Source organism: Carassius auratus, unplaced genomic scaffold (genome assembly GCF_003368295.1).
Source record: "Carassius auratus strain Wakin unplaced genomic scaffold, ASM336829v1 scaf_tig00011994, whole genome shotgun sequence".
Taxonomy (NCBI): Eukaryota; Metazoa; Chordata; class Actinopteri; order Cypriniformes; family Cyprinidae; genus Carassius; species Carassius auratus.
Genome location: NW_020524254.1, coordinates 281,639 through 304,973, shown reverse-complemented (window position 1 = coordinate 304,973; position 23,335 = coordinate 281,639). Strand labels below are relative to the sequence as shown.

The 23,335-nt window shown below is 38.7% G+C and overlaps 1 protein-coding gene across 2 annotated transcripts in view; it reads left to right on the top strand.

Moving 5' to 3' along the window:
- The window catches only part of LOC113073334 (protein SOGA1-like), a 44,394-nt gene that overhangs the window by 7,176 nt on the left and 13,883 nt on the right, over window positions 1–23,335 (top strand). For both annotated transcript variants that reach the window (XM_026246250.1, XM_026246249.1), the window contains exons 3-8: window positions 2,349–2,507; window positions 17,959–18,021; window positions 18,583–19,884; window positions 20,988–21,116; window positions 22,381–22,506; window positions 22,639–22,869. In XM_026246250.1, the coding sequence (XP_026102035.1) occupies window positions 2,349–2,507; window positions 17,959–18,021; window positions 18,583–19,884; window positions 20,988–21,116; window positions 22,381–22,506; window positions 22,639–22,869 (2,010 nt within the window). The remainder of the gene's footprint in view (window positions 1–2,348; window positions 2,508–17,958; window positions 18,022–18,582; window positions 19,885–20,987; window positions 21,117–22,380; window positions 22,507–22,638; window positions 22,870–23,335) is intronic.

Genomic DNA, 23,335 nt, shown 5'->3' with positions numbered 1-23,335 from the left:
TGGCCACATGCAAATGAGCCATTATTGGTCTTTTTGATGGGTCATTACACTCCTTTGATTTCTCAGTTTCTCAGATATGGCAGCTTTTTCCACATCAGGCTGTGGTGAGAGGGGCAGACAACAAAGCACCTAAACACACACACACTCAAGAAAGACATTGCAGTGCTTCACTACCCCTTTCCCTGTGGATCTAGAGGTGTCTGTCTCCTTTTGCATGTAAAAATGACAAAGGGCTGTGACATTATTGTCAGACAAAGGCAGGTGGGTGTTGTCCAGACAGAAAGGAGGGAGGAGTGAATGCAAATAATCTGGGACCAACAGACACTTATGGAGCTCTGATAATTAAAGCTGTTGTGTGACAATACAGACACACACTTACCATAAAACCCTGGGCCTGTGGTTTAGAAAAACATTTTCAACTAAATCATGAATGGCTGTTTGACCATACAAAGACTCATACTATATAAAAACATTTGTTACAGTAACATGAAAAAACTTAAAGGGGGGGTGAAATGCTATTTCATGCATACTGAGTTTTTTACACTGTTAAAGAGTTGGATTCCCATGCTAAACATGGACAAAGTTTCAAAAATTCAATTGTACGTTTGAAGGAGTATTTCTGTTCCAAAAATACTCCTTCCGGTTTGTCACAAGTTTCGGAAAGTTTTTTTTCGAGTATGGCTCTGTGTGACGTTAGATGGAGCGGAATTTCCTTATATGGGTCCTGAGGCACTTCTGCCGGAAGAGCGCACGCTCCCGTATAGCAGAGCACTGAGAGCACAGACATTCATTGATCAGAGCGAGAGCGTCGCGAAATGTCACAAAAGAAGTGTATTTTTGGTTGCCAGGGCAAGAAAACCCTGCACAGATTACCAAAAGAGAAACAGCATTAAGGGACCAGTGGATGGAGTTTATTTTTACAGAGCATCAACAGAGTTGTGCAAGTGTTTGTTTGCTCCCCTGCATTTCCAAGATGCTTGTTTTACAAACAAGGCACAGTTTGACGCCAGATTTGCACATCGTTTATTTCTTAAGGATAATGCAGTCCCAACGAAAAATACAAAATTGCATAATTAATACCAAAAATAGGAAGCAAATAAATGTTATTTGCCACACATAAACTTCTGGGAATATCCTATTACTGTTGATCAGTAAATAGTCAGTATGTCAATAAATAGTTAATATTTGTACTTATAAAATGTTAATAATATTATATAGCCTACAGTATAGTACTAGTACATAGCCTTTATATTCTAAATATAATTTTCACAATTTGTACCAAATGCTGTGAACAATTTTTTTTTTTTACTGTAAACATTTTTTTAAGGTTTTTTTTTTTATGACTAATATTGCATGTCCTATATATGCCACATCAAAACAGCAATAATCATTTATAATACCATAGCACAGAATTTAGCATGTACTGAAAGCATTGTTAAGCTGATTTGCAACAGCTACTGTAACTAAATGTGGTTAAGTCGCTTTTAGTTAGCTTCTTCCGCAACACTGACAGAGAGACAAAGGTGTTTATAGCTCCTGACAAAGAGAAATTGAAGAAAAGACAGAGAGGCTGTTGGTGAAATAAAGGAAAGAATGAGAAATGGAGGGATCTGATATGAATTAGAGCGTGGTGTTGGTACAGAGGAGCATTGTGGGGACCCAGCTGCACTTTGGCTGTGGTTCAGACACGCAGAGAAGAGAAAGCCCTCCCTCACAAACAGGGTCTGTGCTTCTCCTCCTAGCCCTTCACAATCCTCATTTACCCCATTCAGTGACTGGAGATCTCTCTTTTCCTCATTCCTCTCACACAAACCTACATCCTTCCTTTATATGTGCCCTTTAGAAACATACCAACATTGTCTTGTGTTGCTAAAATGCTCTAAACACCAGTATGAGTGTCTGTGGTAGAGATGGGTCTTTGTTTGCACAAACACAGATAATTGCCTCGTTAAGAAGTTACTGCAGCTTTATGACCAACCGCTTTTAATGAGCTTTCCTCTACCTTCAGGGAGACATGAATTATAGACCCATGAACCAACCGTCTTCAATACTTTTCACTGGCAAAGCCAAGAGTGAAAAAAGAGGCAGTATTTTATGATAGGATTAATTACTACAGTGTGCAATATTTAATATTACACTGAGCACATTTTCTGTATTTACCAGCATTAAGTGAACTATGTTTATAACCATTTCTGTAATATTTAAATAAATATCAATTTTTCTCTTGCCTTGTTCACCATCTCTTATTATTTTTCACCAAGCTTGTCTTTGTAGGCTGCTCACAGGATACCTTTTTTCAAAGAATATTTTTGATGCTCCCCTCTTAAAACCAGTTGTGGTTGTTTTAGGTGGCCAAAGACGTGTCCATCCGTCTGCACAATGAGCTGGACGCTGTGGAGAAGAAGAGATCTCGTCTGGAGCAGGAGAACGAGGAGCTGAGGGTGAAACTGCAGGATCTGGAGGTGGCCAAGCAGGTCCTGCAAGCAGAGATGGAGAAGGCCAGAGAGGTAAGACGTGTTTAATATGAGCTGTAGATATGACACGTATCAAATTTGTTGGAAATCCAATGAGTGGCTGTGAATTTGACCACGGTATTGTGTTGTTATGCATTATGAAACTGAAGAAAAGATACTGTTAGGGTGATCTGGGTGCTATCAGAGAATAAATATATGGCTGTTAAAGCATTGCAATGTGCTATTGGGCAATGCTAGGTGGTTGCTAGGTGTTTATTTACTGGCCTAAGTAAAAAGATCCCACCTCCAAATCTCTATGATATTGTGGTCCCTAAATATGACTCACACATAGTTCCTTCCTTCATTGTAGATCTATGGGATTTGGGGGGATTTTCTAGATTGTTTCACTGGGCAAAAACTGTTTGGTGACAAATTGCATGCTCATAAAAATAATGTTGCTTGCCTTAGAGTTCAGCACTAATAATAATAACCTAAATAAGCCATTCTTCTGCCAAATAATATAGTGCATAAGCCTGATAAGCCTAATATAGAATTTAAGTCACATGTCTCTGATCACAGATGTCGGCCATTTGGATTTGAAATAGTCCGTTTTTGGTGATTTTAGCTGCAGTGAGGGAAATTAGTGTGAGTTCTGTAAGAAGTTACTAATTGGGGGAAAATGTGATCATTAATTAGTTTCAGATTCTGTGAAAAGGCTTCATTAGGAGCTCCAGGGAAGGTTTCTGAAGGGAAAAGTGTTTATATTGTAGTTAATTTGGCTTGGGGAGGAACTCTTGATGTGGATGCTTTAGTTGAACTTGAGGTGCAGAGCTTCGCTGTGTGTGTGACGGCAGGAGCTCGGACTGATCTGTTGACTCTCTCTGTGTAAATGTCAGCTCGGGGGGACGGGGAGCACATGAATTTAGCATTAGATTTTCTCAACTGACAGTTTAACGATGAGGAACATAAAGCATGCTCCTTGTGTTTTGGCTAATTCTCTATTTTGGCCTGCATTCTTTGGGTAATAAGTGTTTCTTTGTGTTCTGAGTAATGGATCATTGGCAGGATGGTCTATGTTGGCCTGCAATGTCTGCTGCACATTGAAAGTGATGAATGCATTATTGTATGACACAATGGTTATTATTGGTTGGTTCACTCTTTTCTTTGAGAATCATTTTCGGGGTGTTGTATACCGCTGTGCTAGTCAATGCCAGTGCTCAGATTCGCTCGGCTGCTCTTCTTTGGCTCGGCTCACAGGTTTGCTCTGCGTTCTTATTGGCTGAAAGCCCAGTGCAGGATGCGTGCCACTCTCTGTTGTTGAGTGAATTGTCGGCATAACGGGCACTTATGGTGTACGCCGAAAGTTCATACTCAACTGAACTTCCAGAAAAGACAAGATATGACTCAAAGAATGGGACGAAACGATAGATCATTACATGAAAAGTAAGATGATCTGAAGATCTGGCTGAACACGATACCTCTCTCTGACATACATACACATACACTTAACAAAGTACAGGATGAAAGAGATGTATCAACATTTATTTGACCAAAACCTCGATTCTGATGGTTTAAACATGGCATTCTACAGTGAAATATTTTTGTGTAATGACAGCTGAAGTGTGTTTGTACAGAAAGAATTTTTTTTTTCACGTATTTTCCAGATTAGTATTCAATTTTTCTGCAACAATGGCACACTGTATAAAATGTTTTGTAATAAAAAAAGAAAAAAAGGTTGAAGTTAAAACTTACCTACCTGGTAAACTGTTATAATACAGTGAAAAATCATAAGTGGTTTAATATCGCATAATATGTAATTTCACTGTAAAATACTGTCAAATTTGTATTTTTTACCAATAAGAATTGTGGTGAAAAACAATACATATTTTATACAAATTTTTTTACAGTTATTTTGCTAGGGTGTTTTGTGTTACAGAAAAATAAACACTCAAAATAAAAGCATGCTGCCGATGTCTCTTTTTTCCAGTCCTACAAATGCTTTTCAATCTTATACTCCATCCCTCTTTCTCAAACTCTCTCTCAATACTTCGTAACCAGTATCGATCGGTACTACAGCTGGCGTGAAGTCTCAGGGGTGATTAGGGTCACATGTCTGCTGCTGCTGGGAGTGTAAGAGGGTGTGTTTGTGTGTTTATAGCCTTCTGATGGTGGAGCGGCTGGTTTACAGCTGTTTAATAGGCTTCGGTACAGTAAAATGTTAGGATAAAAGCGCAACCTTATCATTCAGAGCCCGATGTGCCTCCTAAACAGCATGTATTAATGCAATTATCCATATACAGCTTATTTGTTGATCCAGAGCCGTTCTAGACTATGCTAGAGGAAACAGTCCTATGAGGCTGACGGAATCTTTATTTATGTTTTTCAGGAAGCTGCCATCTTTGTTTTGTTCTGAAGGGGAAACCCTGAGAAAGAAAGGAAGTACAGGGTCACTGAAGCAGGGTTCATTAACTAGATGTGGATTCCAGAATATTCAGAGATCTCTAAAAAGTCTCGGAAAGCTGGAGGGATGGTGTGGGATTCAGCAGGTGGTCATGTAACTCAGTTTTTTTTTTTCAGAACTAGAGTAATGAAACGATGACCCGCTGACTCAAAGACTATTTGATGATTACAGTCATAGGTCAGTAAGCACAGTGCTATGAGCTTTAATAAGAAACCATTTTCAGATATAAGCACCTTGTCATTTCAAGGCAAATTGATTTACTTTTCTCTTACAGAGGCTTTACTTTGGTGTTGGAAAGTACTGAATGATCACTGTATTCATGTACAATGGTCTTAACATGGTACATTGAAGATACTATTGGTACATAAATGGTCCAGTAACCCTGGAAGAATGCCACCATACAATGATACTTTGTAGTTCTTGTTTGTGTGGTAATAGTGATGTATTTCAACTTGCCCTTTTCTGTCTATTATTATACTATTCAGTGAATCTGATTCATGAACGCACAATGCACGCAGTCATAATAAAGCGAGTGTTCTCAGCCTCTGAGATATTTTTGAGATCAGCGAAGATAAAGAAATATTTACAATATCCAGTTTTCATTGTGTCCGATATTTACACTGCTGTAAATAACACAAAGAAGGAGAGTTAAAGGCAGGCAGAGTAGCTGTGGGTTTGTGAGGTCTTGAGGCTGGGAAGGCTTGGCAGCTGTGTTTGCCGTGTTTCTCTGTATTGTGCGGTCTGACCTGTACAGCAGCATCAAAGCACATGGCATTCGAGGTTTGGAAGACGATGGGAAAAACAGAAAATAAAAGCAATTGAGAAACGCACACATACACACACATGACCTGGTCCCAAGTCCCTTGTGAAAAAGTAAATTGTAGCATACTTTTAAAAGAGTAACTTATTACATAAATAATAAATGTTAAAAGAATATACTTAAGTGTAAACTGACTGTAATGTTTTTTGGACACATAATTGCATGTTAATTGCTATAAAATTTATTATTTAAATGCAGTAAGTTGAACTTTAGAGTAAAGCTTCAAATCTGCAAGTACAGTTTAAATACACTTTTAAGATTTGATTTACACTAAAATTAAGCTTAATTGATACAACTAAATGTGCTTCTTTTTCAAGGGGTATCATTTATGTTCTTAGCACAGAGTTTACTACTTGGAGTTAGGGTTTTGGCCAAATATCTACTGAATGATTATGAGCATGAGTAGTAATATTGAGGATGGCCTTAGCAAACACCAACGTTAATATAGTAGCTGTGTTCCTGTATTACAGGAAGCACAACCAACCCTTGGTTTAATCCACATACAAATATATATTCTTTCCTCAGGGAGTGAGAGATGATTTCATGCTCTAGTAATGTTTGCATGAAAAAATGAACATACTACACAAGACAAGCAAGGCTGAAGCATGCAAAGCTCATGAACAAACACATTCAGGCCTGGATGGCACTATATAGGTTAGAATACAGCCATATACAGCCTGACAGCAAATCAGCATATTAGAATGATTGCTGAATTTTGCATTATATATAAATGTAATAATAATACAAAAATGAAATTTGAAAATATGGAAAACAGCTATTTAAAATTTGTACTGTATTTATATTTAAATAAATGCATTACAAAATCTTACCAACCCCAAACATTTGAGCAGTATTTTAATTTCTAAACAAATGAGCTAAACCAAGTTTTAAATTTTTTTTGGCTGGTCATACACACTTCTACAGCCTTTATGCAAACTAAAGGCGAGAGCAGATGCCTGTGTGCATGACATCTTCTCATGTTCACGTACAGGACTAGACTGATTGACTCGTGTTGTAGTTTGTCATTCATCATGTCTTCCACTTTTTCTTTTTGAGCCGTTAATGCGTAAGAGCTATTTTCGAATGTCAGATCACCAGATCCTGCGGACGTGTTGGTCAGGTTGGTAAAAAAAAAGGGTCTGTGATGTCAGTCCTTACATGATCTGGCATCAAAGTCATTGTAGTAGGATTTAGATTTGCACATTTAAATGAAAGCCATCATCTGACTTTTACCAGGGCTCTGATGTTATATGATGAACACTTCTGTATGTCTGTGTATGTTTGTACACATCAGACAGAGAGCTTGTTGTCTGCAACTGCTTCCTCTTGAGAATTACAGGACTGAACAAATGGCACAGGCAAAACTAACAATAAGAGGATGCTGGGAGGGAGGGAGTTAGCGGCAAGCTCTTTTTAATGGAGCTCAGCACTACGCAGAAATGACAGACAAAGAAAGCACAGAAAGGGAAATGTGTGTGATTTATGTCTGGACCCTTAAGTCTGATACACACACATACAGAGACACATATAATGCAGCGAGAGGTTATTAGATTTGATAGTGACGGTGCTGCAGTGCTTGTAGGTCATTATATAGCATCTCATGTATTAAGATTGTGGCTGTGAAAACCATCTGAGATCAGCTGTTTGAAAGAAGTTTAGCATGTCGGACAAGATTAGATCTGTCAGGTTCCCTGCTGTGACAATCTTTGAAATACTGTCCAGACAAGTACATACTAACTAACCTGTTTGAATAGTTGACTTTAATAAAGAAAAAAAAATCTATATTGTTTAATGGTAGTGGTATAATTTTGGAAAGTATGGGATCAATAATATATGTATATATATTTATGGTGGGCATAGATTAATTTTTTTAATCTAGATTAATCTCACTGTAATCTTGGACTTAATCTAGATTAAAGTGGCTCATTTGAATTCTGCCGAAGGCATTCAGAATATGTGTGTTACCCAAATAAAATAATGACTAAAAGTAACGTTAAGTCTTTGAGAAAGGGTTTCTCAAAACAGGTGGTGCATTATACCAGGGGCTCATCTCCTGTTTCCAAAATGCATCACAAACTGCTTGAGAAAGCTGTAAACTAGTTCCACATTGCACAAGGTGCAAACAACCGTACGCCTGTTTCACACATACTCTGTCTGCAGTGCGTATGCTTTGCATATTTTTTTACGCACCCATGTTAACGGATTCTAGCGTTCACACGGTTGTGGTCCGTCAGTGCGTTCCAGGAGCGGTGCGTTTGCATTTTCTAATTTTCTAATAAAAATTACACTTACACACTTTGTTTTCTGTCACGAAAACAAATTCCTTGAATGTGTAAACATACCTGCCAATAAAGTTCATTCTGATTCTGATTCTAAGGATTAGGCCTATATTAACCAAAAAAGTAACTGTTTGTGCGTCCTCTACCTGGGTCCTTCTCTTAAATAAGCAAAATTGAAAACAATAAGCATATAATACAGACTGTTACTCAATATTTAATAACAGCCTCAGATGCATTATATTTTCATTTGCTTCAGGCAGGATACACAAGAAGCATGTTCAACGTGGACATGCAGATGGATAATAGTAATGGTAATAAATATCGTGAAGAGCAACCAAATCTTGTATATGAAAAGCATTTTGGGGGCCCCTGGCTTTTGGGACCCCAAGGCGGTCACCAGATTTTGCCAAAAGTCCACCCCTGAGCTGTTGCTTTGACTTTGAGTATGATACTTTTCTTACATAAAACATGTCTCCTCACATCCAGGCTCTCGGGAACTCCACATCCTGTGAACCTCATCTGGGTCAATCAACAATCTTCCACTTTCATGAAACACACACACACACACACACACACACACACACACTGAGTGCTATAGAAAAGCATGCACATGCATTTTGCTGAATTGATTTATATAGAGCATGGATAACAGTCTTCGCTTCATTGCCTTTGCATAAGATTAACTATCAATAATCATCTGCATCTGTACACCTCACTGATCTATTAAAGGGTTATTCATTATGGCTTGTTGGAATCCGCAGACTCTTATTATTTTAGCCTTTCAAAAATGGGAATCCTGTGGTTTAAATAAAGATTTATGAGTCATCGTAAAATCTGCTGGGTTCATTACAGACAAAGCTCTTAAAATGCTTTTGAAAAAGCCCTGTGGGTGTGAAGTGTGATTGTAGTTAGGATCTTCTGTTTTAGACATAATGGCTTGAGAAGTGAGAAGAGAGTGAGATTGATTACTTAATCCCACTTTCAGTGATTCTCTTCAGCAAATTGGTTTTATTACTGCAGGCCAGTGACCTGCTCACCTTATCAATGTAATCTGCTTAGACCAATAACCTGAGGTGACATGGCCAGCAGAATCTACAGCTCTATTAGAATGGAGTATTACTGTAGTCCTTACTACATACTGCACAGTATATATCAGATTCGGAAAAAAAGCTGAAAGTGACCCTGGAATTAAACATTTTTGGGATTTAAATTTTTTATATTTTAATATCCGATGTATTAGCCTTTTTTTTATGCAGGCCTAGGTATAGATACGGATAACATAAAATATGCATTGATCCAGATTTTTGATCCAGTGCAGTTCAGTGGAATTTACATTTAGTCATTTTGCAGATGCTTTTATCCAAAGTGACTTATAACTGCTTAAAATTATGATTTAACAACAGATCCATTCAATACTAATTGAGGTGCAATGAATTTGTTGTTTTATGTACTATAGACCAGTATCTTCATTAATACAGAAAGACCATTGATTAACAAGTCATTAAATGGTTCACAATCTAATTACATAGCTCCGGGATAAATCGTTCTGGTTTATATGACTGTGGTCTATTGAAACAGATTAGTCAATGTTGCTCCATAATGACTAAATGCTTGACCATTATAATAATCGAACAATTATTTTCCAATAGCTTGCTGCGACAGTATCTAAAACATTTGCTTCTGAGCTTTAACGGTAATCACAAATCTAATGTAAATGTAATTAGTAATGTAGTAATGTCTTCTTTACCCATCACCAACTCTGTAGCTGTCTCAATGACTTCTCTGCATCAGTGATCTAATTTTGTGCTTGAGATAAGTTAGTGAACCATAGAAAAAACGAAATATATAAAGTGTCTCATCAAGGGGTTTGTTAGCATTGTTAGTATGCCATAACCACACCACCTCACCCCTTGTAACATCCATTGACCTTGTCAGTGTATTTTGACCAAGCAATTTTTGGAAAGCATATCAATCAATAATACTTCAGTCAGCAGTCAGCCTTGTCATTTACAGTATGGTTCAAATCAGCCTGGCTGCAGAATTGAGTGCGATTTCAAATTGCCTGCTTTCATTGACATCCTTCTCCAGCCAAACAATTGCCATTGAGATGAATGGGAATGCTTATGGATGGCTTTCTCCAGGACCTCCCTACCATATCCTATGATATAGTGCTGTTGTGTTTTACTTGTCCATCATATTTTCTCCTGCTCAGACTTTCAGATTTTGCATATAGCCTCAGAACTGAGTCTGAGATGGGTTCTAGTTCAGGACTAGTACAGTCTGCTAATGCAAAAGTGAAGAATAGACCATTCAGATGTCTGCAAACCTACAAACTTCACCCATATATTTTCATCCTTTGTTATGCCTGTAAACTGAGGAATCTGACCTATTTCTGTCTTTTCCCCAGATTCCAAAATCCTCCTCCAAATCCAACCTCCCTTTCTGAACGCCAAATGTCAATCTCAATACAAATGAGAGAACAAAGTGAGCAATGAGTGGAATGCTTGGAGAGTTTTCATCCATCAAGAGGGCATGGGTTCACAAGCTGACACACTAATGAGCGTCAAGTGCTTGCTATTCTCTCTAACAAGCGCATGGGCTCCATGATTGAATTCCTCTGATACGGGAGGGCGAGATAAAAAGACAAAGAGCAGTTTATGTGGCTGTGGGGAGCTAGATGTTCCTCTCCCCGCTTTCATGCAGGAAATGAGGACAGATACTCGATCCAGAGCTTTGGTGTTATCTAGGACAGGTCATAGATGAAGGGGGCAGTTCCTTCAGGCTGTCATATCTTCGGAAAGAAGTTTTATCTTTGTTTCAATTTTCTCTCAGGTTATGGCGGGCATACACTGTGCAATTTCTGTGCGATTTCGGCAAGGTACCAACTGTATGGTCCGATCGTCGAGTTGCGATTTGACTGCTCACACTATACGTGGGGAATCAACCGAATCGACACGTGGGATCCCTCAGAACCCGTATGTTTGTGGCTGTTGCAGAATAAACATGCTTTCCCGGGATAAACGCACTGCTTTGGTGATATGCGCAATTCTGTGTGTTGAAACGTCCAAAAAAGAAAAAAAGGCATCGGTGTATTGAGACACGCAGGTGGCTGGGAAGACGTGGCCTATATGGTTTATCCATTTTGCAACGCGAACTGGAGGTAAGCAGGTGTTTTCTTCCCTTTTTTTTATTATTCTTTGCCATAACTCCACAAGTTTTCCCTCCATCACTTCAGTTCAGGCTACACTCCTTGTCACCATGGTTTCGTTTATGGTTTCGCGCATGCGCAGTGAGGGAAACGCGGAAAATCGGTCCGTAGCCCTGCTTCAATAGTGCGATACCTCACGAGAGGCGACCAAAATTTCTGACATGTCAGAAATTCTTCCGACCAACCAATTGCCGGTCGGGAGAGGTTAATCGACTCTTGTTTCCCCTTGTACACTGCACGACAAACGACGCACGAAAATGCTGAAAATCTGCCCGACCTGAAAAAGTGTCGCACGAGACAGAATTCGGCTCAAAATCAGATGAAAATCGCAGTGTATGCCCAGCCTTACATATAAAGATATCCGACAGTGTTTTCTGGATGTAAAACAAACTATGACTGCTTGTGATTGCTGTGTCAGTGGTGTTAATGAGAAACAGGCTGCTGTAGTTAGATTTGATTGGCCCACACCTGGGAGCAATTACTTCATGCTCAGTACAGGTGTGATTCACCACCTCTTTCTTCTCCGTTTCTCGGTCATTAATCTTTTGAACTTCACCAAATGGCACAGAATGCAGCGTTTTAAGTGATGGCCAACTGTCAACCAGAAATTCACAGGTCTGCATCCTGTTATATTCATGAGATGGTTGAGCAGGTCTGCAGTGTTTTAATTAATGGTAAAATATTTCAGTTGAAATAGTTGGTATATGGAAACAGTGGCACTGCAGTGCCGTTGTGGAAGGATGTAAAAATGAAAGGATAATAGAAAAAAAGGGAGATGTTGTAGTGGCGTTATTTTATTTTTTTAGTGTGCATACAATAAGAAGCTTAGAGTTTGAACTCTCACAAGCCAAAGAGAAAGAAAGAAAGAGGCAGAATGGACCTTTTCATATACAACCCCATTAATAATGTATCCATGTAGAGGTGTAACAAAATGAGATGGAAGTACACAGTGTTCCTCAGCCCATGTGAACAACATACGTTCCTTTTATTAAAACATTTGGGCACAGTTAATATTTTTCTTTGGAAAAAATCCATAGTTTTATTCAGCAAGTACGCATTAAGTTGATCAAAAGTAACCGTATTCTATTTCAAATACATGTAAATGCTATTCTACTGAACTTTATTCATCAAAGACAATCTAATCAAAACATTAGAATGATTTCTGAAGGATCACATGAAATTATTTCCATCTATCACTTCTCTTTTTTTCCCCACACACTCATATCTATGTTTCTCTCAAGGGCATCAGGGCGTCTTGTGTGATTTATAAAAGTGTTTCCCAGCTCTAATTAACACTCCGCCTGATATGCATGTAAAAGAAGCGTCCCGCTCATGGCTGGACAGAAGCATATGTCACTCTTCTTGAGTGCGAGAAAGCTGGAGGCAAATGCTGCTATATGCCAAAACTTTATCTCGAATAAGTAATCCAGGAACAGGATGAGCCCAATATGTGACACATTGTGTTTGCATTGGTAAAATGGCAACAGTGATTTGCTGACAGATGCAAGCAGCAAAACCTGGCAGAAAGAGAAGCTGCATGCACCTGTGTGTGTGTGTGTGCATGAAGAAATAAGTGCATGCGCAAAATAAAGATTCAATTGAAGTAAATGTATCTGCAAACTAGGATTTTCCTTACTCTAAAAAAAATGTATAGCATTTGAAGCACATTGTATGTTTACTCTAATGTTCTGCATGCTCTAACAGTGTTCATAGATATTAGCCAATCAGAGGTCAGTTGCATGTAGAGATCTTAAAGGTACAGTACCTAAAACAGCCGGTTTAATTTGAAGAATACCACAGAGAGGTAAATCATGATGAAAGCTCATAGTTTTGTTCCAATACACCTTGGCTTACATTAAACAGGGTAAAAAATAACATGCTAGAAAACTGTGTCCATCTCACTCAAATGTCAGCATGTGGTTATAAGGATGAACAGAAGTAGAATAAAGTGGATTCTGGTCTTGAGTTGCCTCAGGTTAATGTAGACAGAAAACCTGTGGACATGTGGCTATATGGGGACAGCTTTAGACATTTTCACAGCGATTTGTGTAAGGCATAGTGTTTATAATTTCCATCCTGCTGTTGTGAACTAATAAACATTCTGTTGCTGTGGATCAAAGCGACAGAATATCTCATTTCCTAATCATGTGCAGAGGGACAGAATATGTGTGGGAAACACACAGCACCTGCAGGCTTTCGGTTGCTTTATGAAAAACGCTATGCTAATGATCTGGCTTTTAGCACCCTTGTGTTTTAGGGCAGTTAGTAAGAGAGAAAGCTGGAGAAGCGTGGTCATTTTCTGCCGTTGTTTTGCCTGTTTGTGCTGGAGGAGAGGGGCCTCGTCATGTCAAATAGATTTGAAAGGTTGTGATTTCCTGTTTTCCCTCTCCCAACTTTCTCCCCCCATTTATTCATCAATTTGTTCCATTAAACTCTACAGTGGAACTGCTCACAAAAGCCGTTGTCATGGGACCCATTATGGTCGGGAACGATCGGGGACTCGTGTCTCTGTGGTCTGGGAATTGAGACAAAACATACAAAGTGAAAATGGATTTACCACGGCCTCTCTTTCTGGTTATATCCAGCTTTTGGAGTGGTGGGAGTGTGCACTCCATCCATCCTACTGGACAGAACCAGCCAAATTTTTATGTGAAGCAGGATGCATTTGCAATGATATGTTGTGGTGGCGTTCAGTTATTTTACATTTTCAGAGTTTCTGCGGGTCCTTAAAATCTTTAATTGAATTGCATCAAATTGAAGGCCATAAAAAGTCCTAAATGGTACAAGAAGGTCTTAATTATGATTCATGAGGTCTTAAATTTGGGGACGGAAAGACCAGCTTAATGTGATGAGTAAACTTCAGAAGTCTATGATTTCATGTAATAAATGTGAGCACTGCATGTTTCAAAGTCTGGTGCTGTGCTGCCATTACCGGGGAAACACTTTATTTCTGCCATTCCAAAAGCGCCACCTGCTGGCAGAATGTACATTTCTAAGCCCTTCTCTGTTTTTTTTTTAGACCAATGTGAAAATCAACCTATGCTTTTACACTGCAAACACAACGAGTTGTAGATGTGAGCTGGTGGATAGACGAAGATTTTGAATGCATTTATAAAAATCTAAACAATTAAGTAAAATATATTTGTTATTTAATTAACATAAGAATTGATTGATAATTGTTGTTGATACTTTTGACTGATCCATTTCGTTAAAAATGGTTTAAAGGCTGAAATGTGAAGTTTATAATTTTATTTTTATTAAACTGTTTTTGTGAAAACCTGTATCTGAACTGTAAATCATGCTTTTTACAGTTATTTTACAGTTTAATATGTAACCATAGACATTCCCCTACTAAGACGGTATCAGTTTTATTTGTGCAGGTCATAAAAAGTCTTACATTTGAGCTGATACCCTGATTTTTAATCCAGTTTTGCATAAAAATGCCTAAATTTGACTCTCCAATAAATTAAGTCAACACAAAGAGAAAAACTGTTGCTGATATTACTTCCAAATTTTGGGATATTCTGTGTAAGCAATATAAGCAATCGAAGAAAACAAATAAAATCTGAAAAAATCTAGTCATTTCGATTTATAATGCACTTTTTGCTTGATTGTGTGGATGCACAGTTTGGCCCAAAATTTAGGTTATAAATCAATATGGCTATAAAATAATAATAATTATTATTAGTCATAAGTTTGTGTAGAGCAATATTTACTGTGAAAGAGTGACTGATATCTGAAACGCCAGCTCACGTGCAAATGAACACAACACAGTGATGTGTTTCACTCTAAAACATGCAGCATTTATATTTAACATAATCACAGCTTTCACTAAAAAGCCATGATTTGGAGTCATATTGTGATATTGGTTTTGATTATTTGTGCAGCCCTACCAACATCACCTGAACACACTGCTCAGCCATTTTATTCATTTCGCCTTTTCTGTTTGTCATGGAATTATTTTCATTCCCAAAATAGATAATCCATCAACAACTTACCAATGTGTCTCTCCTCCCAGCTTTCTCTGTCACCTCTATTCTCATGAAAGGAAATGAAGTATGATTATATATGTATGTGACTGTAACATGACATCAACTTATTCCTTACATCCTGTGTTGGAGGATAAGTGTTTCATAAGAATAAATCAAGCATGCACAACATTAGGCCATGGCTGAATAGGCCTGTGTGTGTGTGTGTGTGTGCTTGTTCTCAGATTTCCATACCTGCATTAGGTTACATGTTGTTGAAATTCAGGTAGCAATTCAGTGATCAGATGACAGACTACATTATGCAGTGATGAACATGATTAAACATTTACCATAATGTTTCTTATTAAGGTTGGCATGAAATTAAAATGCACTTTTTCTAAAATTATGTTATGGATTGCTAACAATTCATTTATGTTTCTATTTTAATTAAAAATTTGTATAACTTGTGATTTGTGATTGCAACACCCACAGTTTCAACATCTTATAAACAATCGATGCACATAGCCAAGTCTCTGCCAAACATTTTATTTTGCAATAATGTTACACTCAGATGTATGTCACAATGTGAAAGAAAAAATCTCTTGATACTTAGTTTTCATCTTGACTTGTAGTTGCAGAATTTCAACCAGAAGTGATCAGTTTTTGAACAGGTTTTTGTTTTGTTGTTATTCCCAACATATGAAAAAAACAAACCAAAAAAAGTTTAGTCCATAACCTGTCCAAAATTTTTTTACCATGCCTGCCAGTGACACTTGAGTAGAGAAAATGTACAGACCATTAATATCTCTTACCAAGAATAACACTGTGTTTTAGTGTCCTAAACACAGGACAGGAATTATTGATCCGTTCAATGGTGAAATTGTCTCCACAAGCTGAGTCAGACTCTTTAGTAAAACTGCTTGTACTGTGATTTTGTTCCCCATATATTCATGTTGGTTGCTTAATGTGAGGAATATTCCACATTCATGTTGCCACATGACTTCTGGCGGGAAAAAGGTTTTTGCACACCCTTGATAAACTATGGTGGTAAATCTTACAGTTAGAAGACACATGAGTCACAGTTTGGGCTGTATTTGATTTGAATTGTGCATGTTACTTACATCAGTGAGGGTCAGACTATTGTAAATAAAGTCCAATTTAAACCATGTATTATGTAAGTTGTTGGCCAACTGGCAAATAAAAATTTTCTTGCAAATGCCAATTTTTATTTTATGTACATTTATATAAATGAAATGGTGAAAGAAAGAGACTGTTTGGGAAGCACACTTCTATTGCATTAGAAAGGCAAAATTGCATCAGCCTTGTGAGTGGTTGGAATTTTATCATAACTGCGTGGAACGCCAGAGTAGGAAACACTCAGTCACTAGAGTCACTGTGAGAGGGTTTGTGCTGGAGGAGTCATAAACAGAAGAAAATCCCACAGAGTGTATAGAAAAGAACCACCCCTCTTTAAAATAATCACATTTCGTGCTTTACAGCCTGAAATGAAGACGGAAACCGTTTTATCCAGCTGTATTTACTCATAAAAGATAAAACACCAACATGTCAGAAAATACAAAAACAGAATCCCAGAGTTGGAAAAAGGATCACCCGCTTGTGTCTGTATTTTGTTGAACCATTTTTTTTTTATATTTGCCCACTCTTCCTTGTAGAACTGCTCAAGTTCTGTTCAATTTGATGGACTGAAGCTTTCAAATTATTCCACAGTTTTTCAGTGGGGTTTAAGTTTGGGCTCTGACTAGTCTATGCAAGGACATTCACTTTTTTCTTCTTCAATCAATGTCTGTTCAGTTTTGCTGTGTGCTTTGGGTCAACTTTCGGGCAGAGGGCAGCAGATTTTCCTCAAGATTTTGATGGTATTTTGCCCCATCCATTTTTCCTTCTGTCCTGACAAATGCTCCAGTCTCTGCTGCAGAGAAACACCCCCATAACAATATATCACCACCTCCATGCTTTACCGCAGCAATGCCAATGTCCACCAGACATATTGTTTGGTGTTGAGGTCTCATCTGCCTCAGAATCTTCAAGGTGCATTTTGGCAAAGCTCAGTCATGTCTTCATGTAGCCTTTCTGGAGGAGTGGCTTTTTTCTTACAACCCTCATGTACAAGCCTCACATACACACTGTACAGCCTTTACATGTTCAGGCCTTGTGTATGAGGCCAGGGGGATAAATAGCGGTGCTATAATCTCATTATGTTCAGATTTCTTTACCACAGACTCAACAAACCACATTAAATGAAAATAAACAGTGGCAAAAAAATGGTCGATACACTGTTATGTCAATGCTTTCATTTCAGCACAAATTTATTGGTTTTAATGAAGTTTAGTTCCATTAAAAAGTGCGTTGCCATTAACCAAAGTTATCCTGTTTGATTTTTGCAAAACACAGAAGAGGCTGTGCTCAAGAGTATTGTGTACTTTCTCGCAGCTGGAACCCTGTACTAACTTATCAACATCCAGGACTCCCAACTTTACAATTTACAATTATTTTCTGATAGTTCTCTCTCTCTCTCATCATCCTATCTCCATTTCCTGCAGTGAATAATTTTTTCATTTCATGGAAACAATGGAATACCTCACGCTGTGATGTGTATCAGTTTAATTCCATGCTGGTTTGCTGCCAAATTATGATTTATGAGTGAAAATATCACAAAGAGAGAGACAGAAGTGGGGAGGGGAAGATAACAAGAGTTATTCATTCATGTCTTTACACATTTTAAATTAATTTATCATCTTTTCCCTCTAGAACTCTTTGAAGAAGAGAAGTGCCAGACCAAACAACAAACCTGATAAAAAAGCATCGCCTCAGGTAATACACTCTTAATACTATGATACATTTGATGACTTAGTTTGCTTCAGTTGTGATATTATTATGATTTGAAAGAGGACTGGTAAGGACTGTAGTTTTAGAAGTGGGTGTTATCAATTTAAAACTTTCATTGTTATTGTAATCCTATATGGGATCCTATAAGGTATCCATAAAACTCCTTCATAATCTCTCCTACCAGAATGTAAGAACTGAACCACAACATATCTGTCAATACATAACCTACAAAAACATGAGGCATCAAAGCCATTGACGTCAACTTTTTTGAGAACTACTTTGACTGGAGTAGTTGTGTAGCATGACAAACATGTGTAAGATTGGGCAATTTTTGGTGAGTCAGTCAAACAAGTGTTTTGAAAACGTTGAAACCTAGTTCAAGCTCAGCAAGTTTAACAAGCTTATGCAGAGCCAGATTTTCCATTCAAGTACTGTGTGGAGCAAGACCACTAGCTCCAAAAACAGCACTGTGGTGGTAGAAAAGGGGTATTGTTTAATGTTGCAGTGGCTAATAGATGTCTGGTCTCTGCAAATGTTCATCTCCAGCCTCAAGAGGACAGTTCAGACCTAAAGTGCCAGCTTCACTTCGCCAAGGAGGAGTCAGCTCTAATGTGCAAGAAGCTCACAAAGATGGTGAAAGACAACGAGGCCATGAGGGAGGAACTGGCAAAGTATTGCTCTCTGTATGGAGAGGTTGATGCTTCACTTACTGTAGAAGAGGTTGCCGATTCTCCTCACACCCGGGAGGCTGAGGTCAAAGTTCACCTGAAACTCGTTGAAGAGGAGGCAAACCTTCTAAGCCGACGGATCGTAGAGTTGGAGGTGGAGAATCGCGGCCTTCGCGCCGAAATGGACGACATGAAGATCCAAGATTCCCCGGGTGGAGTTAGCATCATGGGTGGAGTCGGAAGTCACCTTTTGCTTTCCACATCTGAGAATGTGATGGAGCTACAGCGGCACCTACAGTTTGTGGAAGAAGAGGCAGATCTGCTGCGGCGCTCCCTGATAGAAATGGAAGAGCAGAACAAGCTCTTGATGAACGAGCTCACCCACTTCAAGTCTGAGCTTCCCACTGTCACCGAGATAGAGCTGTCATCATCCACAGCCATCACTTCACCCACGATCATTCCTGGTGCTTCTGAAGAAGAAGGATCTGGTCTAAATGAAGCCAGCCATAAAGAACTACTTGCTGCCAGGCTTCAGATCACAGAGCTGAACGGCAAAGTAAAAAAGCTCCAGTACGAGAACCGTGTGCTACTGTCCAACCTTCAACGATGCGACTTGGCCTCCAACCAGGGCTCCGCACGTCCAGCGCTGGAGACCGATGCTGAAGCAGGGGACTCGGCTGAGTGCGTCCCCATGCAGGCGCACCGCGAAGGTCCAGTTGGTGATGAGCAGAATGATATTCTGGTGGAGAAGAATCTGAACGTTTCAGGAACAAGTCACATTCATACTGCTCAGTGCCTCAGCATAAAAGACCTTCTCGCCATCCGTGACCAGGCACAACTTGTTACCTCAGCCATTCAGCTTCTGACGTCACCCGACCCCTCCTGTATCTCACCAGACACCGTCTATCATAAGATTACGACAAATGAGTCTGCGGAACCAGTTCTACTGGAGAAGAGCCAGACCCAAAGCTCCATGCTGCCCCTGGTGGAGGTTCTTCATGGCAGACTGAAGTCCCTCCAGGCTCAGCTACAAGCACTCAGTGAGAGGGTCGATGTCCTGGGTCAGCCCTCAGAGAGGGAGCATGTGGAAGGGCTGTCCCTGATGCCCCCGCTGTCTGAGGCAGAAAACCCTGCAGCAAATTGCTCATGCCCTGCAGATGCTTATTTCAACCAACAGAAGGTATGCACACAATCTCTTAGTCAAATATTCCCTTGCATCTTTGTTCTCCCTTTTTTTTGCATGGAGTTTTGTCTGTTTTTACCAGCAAATTTTCTTTTTGTTGCTTTGCTAGATCATTGAGTTGTATTTACACTAACCTTTCCTTTAGAAAGGTTTGCTGACCACTAAAACAATGCATGCTTGTACCGTGTTATAAGGCCTCATAGTGGATAGCATTTAGGCCTCTAATGGAGTAGATATCACAGTATATTTCCAATACATATTGGGCCTGACTATTAAAGCAAGCCGATCCATGCATGTTAGCAAATAAGTGTAAAATCATTATTTTATATTCATAGATATTTCAAAATAAGATAAGTTTAGAACAGGTCACCTAAAAAAATTGAATTTAGTCATCATTCACTTACCTTCATGTCATGCAAAACTTGTTTGAGAAGATACTGTTTCAACTGTTTTTGTTCGTCTAATTAAAGTCATGTCTAATGAAAGTCAGTAGGGTCCAATGCAACACTATTGTGGTTTTTTATTTTTCTGACACAATTTAAGTTTGAACAGGCATTCATTTAGGCTCCATTAGAGGCCCAACTCTTGAGATCCAATCCAGACTCTTCCCTTCCTCCTCCTCTCTCTCTTTTTCCTCACTGCATGGGCACCATGATCTGTGGTTTCTGCTACATTTCTTCCTTTGTTTTTCTTCTTCTCCCTCTCTTTATGATTCCTTCATTTCCCTCTCCCCCATTTCTTGTTTCCTCCTCCTCAAACCAAAGATGATGCTTTCACTCCTTGTCATTTTGTTTCTTTTAGCCATTTTGTCTTCTACCACAATGACCAAACTGTTTTTCCTTTGCATACTTTTCATTGTCTTGTGATGTTTTATTTTCTGGTGATGTTTTATGGGTATCATTATGACTTTTTTTCCCGTGTTTCATTTGTCATTTTGTTTAAATATGTAAATAAATTAAAAAAAAAAATGTTTTACCCACATTACACATCACATTTTTTATTCCATCATCGTAATTCTCTTGATCTTGTCTGTCTTCTATCATGCTCATCTTTTATTGTTTTTGTTCCTTCATTAAATTGCCCATACATGCATGCAACAGCCTGACTCTAGAGACCTGCCAGACTGTGAGGTCAAAGTTCACCCATGCAAGGCAGAGGAGGAGAGCAACAGCCACAAAGACAGCAACAAAGTTGATGAATATGTCTTAAAGGAAACAAACTCAGATCTGGTAAGGCACTAAAACATGTAGACACAAAACCATTTCACTTTTGCTTGTGTCTTACAATTGAATGCATAATGGCTCTGATCCAAAACCCAGTGAACTGCTTGCCTAGACTGTTTTTGGACAAAATCTGAGGCGGCATGTTGTGGATCCTTCATGCATAAGGCATACCTAGAATGCACAACAAGAAGTTCAAAAATCTCTTTGATAGAATCAGTGGTGCTCTTAGTTCTGTCAGTTGACGATTGGTACATTTCAAAATCTCAGAAGTTACAATGAAGGCTACGGTCAATACAAGGTTCAAAGAGAATTGGGAAATTATGGTTTAAGTAATGACTGCAAAGTCTATTAAATGGGACATTCATAGACTCTGAAGAATAATTATGTGGTAAAAATATAAAAATACCCATGGTGTTCATAAATAAAACAAGACCTGTTCACCCATGCAGAGATATGAGCAATATAGTTATCCCTGCCAGGTTGGTTTAGTTTTGCCCTAATTCCACTATGTTCTTTCATTGCACTATATTTACTTCAGTACAGAAACTGATGTGTTTGTACAGACTGCTTTATGACCTGAGGGCTACTTCTTTATTTTTTTCTGGTAAATTTGGTGCAGTTTGGATCCGTTATGTTTGTACAAGACTTCATAAAAAGCAGTTGTTTAATTAAAGACAGTTTAAAGGATTGACATCATGATTAAAAGTAGTCCATTATGCCGAGCTTTAAATCATGAAAGAAGGCATTATGTAATTTGGTGTCCCACACGCTGTGCCAAACGCCCTTGAAGCATTCCAGCAAAACCTCCAGCCATCAACAGTTTCCGACCAAACAATTTATCACCCACCGTATCCACTTACTAGCAAATGTGATTTTCACAAAGAAACTGTGTTCTTGTGATCAAGCTCAGGGTCTCATGTTTAGAAATTTGGGAAGGTCTCATTCAATGATGGACTGATGTTGCTAGAGTAGAAACGGACTAAGCATGCAAAAAAAAAAAAAAAAAAAAAACTAGGACTGTGGGTTGTGTTCTAATCCATGGTCTTACAGATAGATAAATAATACAGACTGTGTTCTCTGCAAACTTGATGTCTTGATCATCAGATAGATTAATTTGGCATTATAGCACAGAAACATTTTGACATTTACAAAGCAGCAAGTTTTACTATTTCTTCCAGTTTACTTCTATTACAAATACTGTGCAGCTAAAGCATTTACCAATTACTTACATTCTCTCTCTCCTTCTCTCTGTTTTCATGCTGTTCTCTAGCTGACAGAGCAGGTCGGTGAGCTGCACGCTCTGTTGTCTGAGGCGAGAGAGAAGGCTCAGGGAGCACAGGAAGAGCTGTCACAGGAGAGAGAGGAGCGCCACAATGACACACATAAACTCTCTCAGGTGCAAACATGTTAATAGATGCTGTACTAATTTAGATCAAACTCTGAACATTCGAATAAAGCAAAACCCTAACCCTAAAATCTGATCCAGATATCATTCTCCTAAAGTCTCTCTATCGTTCTCTCTCTCTAGCTTCAGGAAGCGAATCAGAAGGCTCTCCTCCGTCGAGACTTTCAGCTGCAGAGTCTGAGTCTACAGACACGTCTGCAGCAGAAGCTATGGAGTCAGGAGAGAAACCTGCTGGTGCAGGAGTCACAGCAGCTTAAAGAGAGCCTCCTCCTCATCAGCCTCAAGCTGCGCTGGCTCCTCAAACAGTGGAGACTCGGCAAGAAACTAGACACCGAGAGCAAGGATATCTTAGAGGTATGGAGCCTTTTTTATTTAACAGCTGAGGGTGAATTCGGTAGGAATGAATTGTTTGTGCTGAACGCAGGTTTATTTGCACAGACTGTTTGCATTGTTTTATCACCTGATTCACTGAAGGAACTATGCAAATTAGGAAACAGTGCAAAACATGCTCACAAGGTCTGAATGCAATCAGCATAGCACAATTAATTTACATTTGGAGCCTGATTAAACTGGATTGTTGGTGGTTAGTGAATAAAATTTATCAAAAATGACAGTAAAGATATAATGTTACAGGAGATTTCTGTTTCAGCGTTCAATTAAATGCTATTCTTCGAAACGTACTATTCAAAAAATATCTGTCATGCTTTTCACAGAAACACTTAATACAGGGGCATCTCAATAAATTAGAATGGGTTGGAAAAGTTAATTTATTTCAGTAATTCAACTCAAATTGTGAAACCAGTGTATTAAATAAATTCAG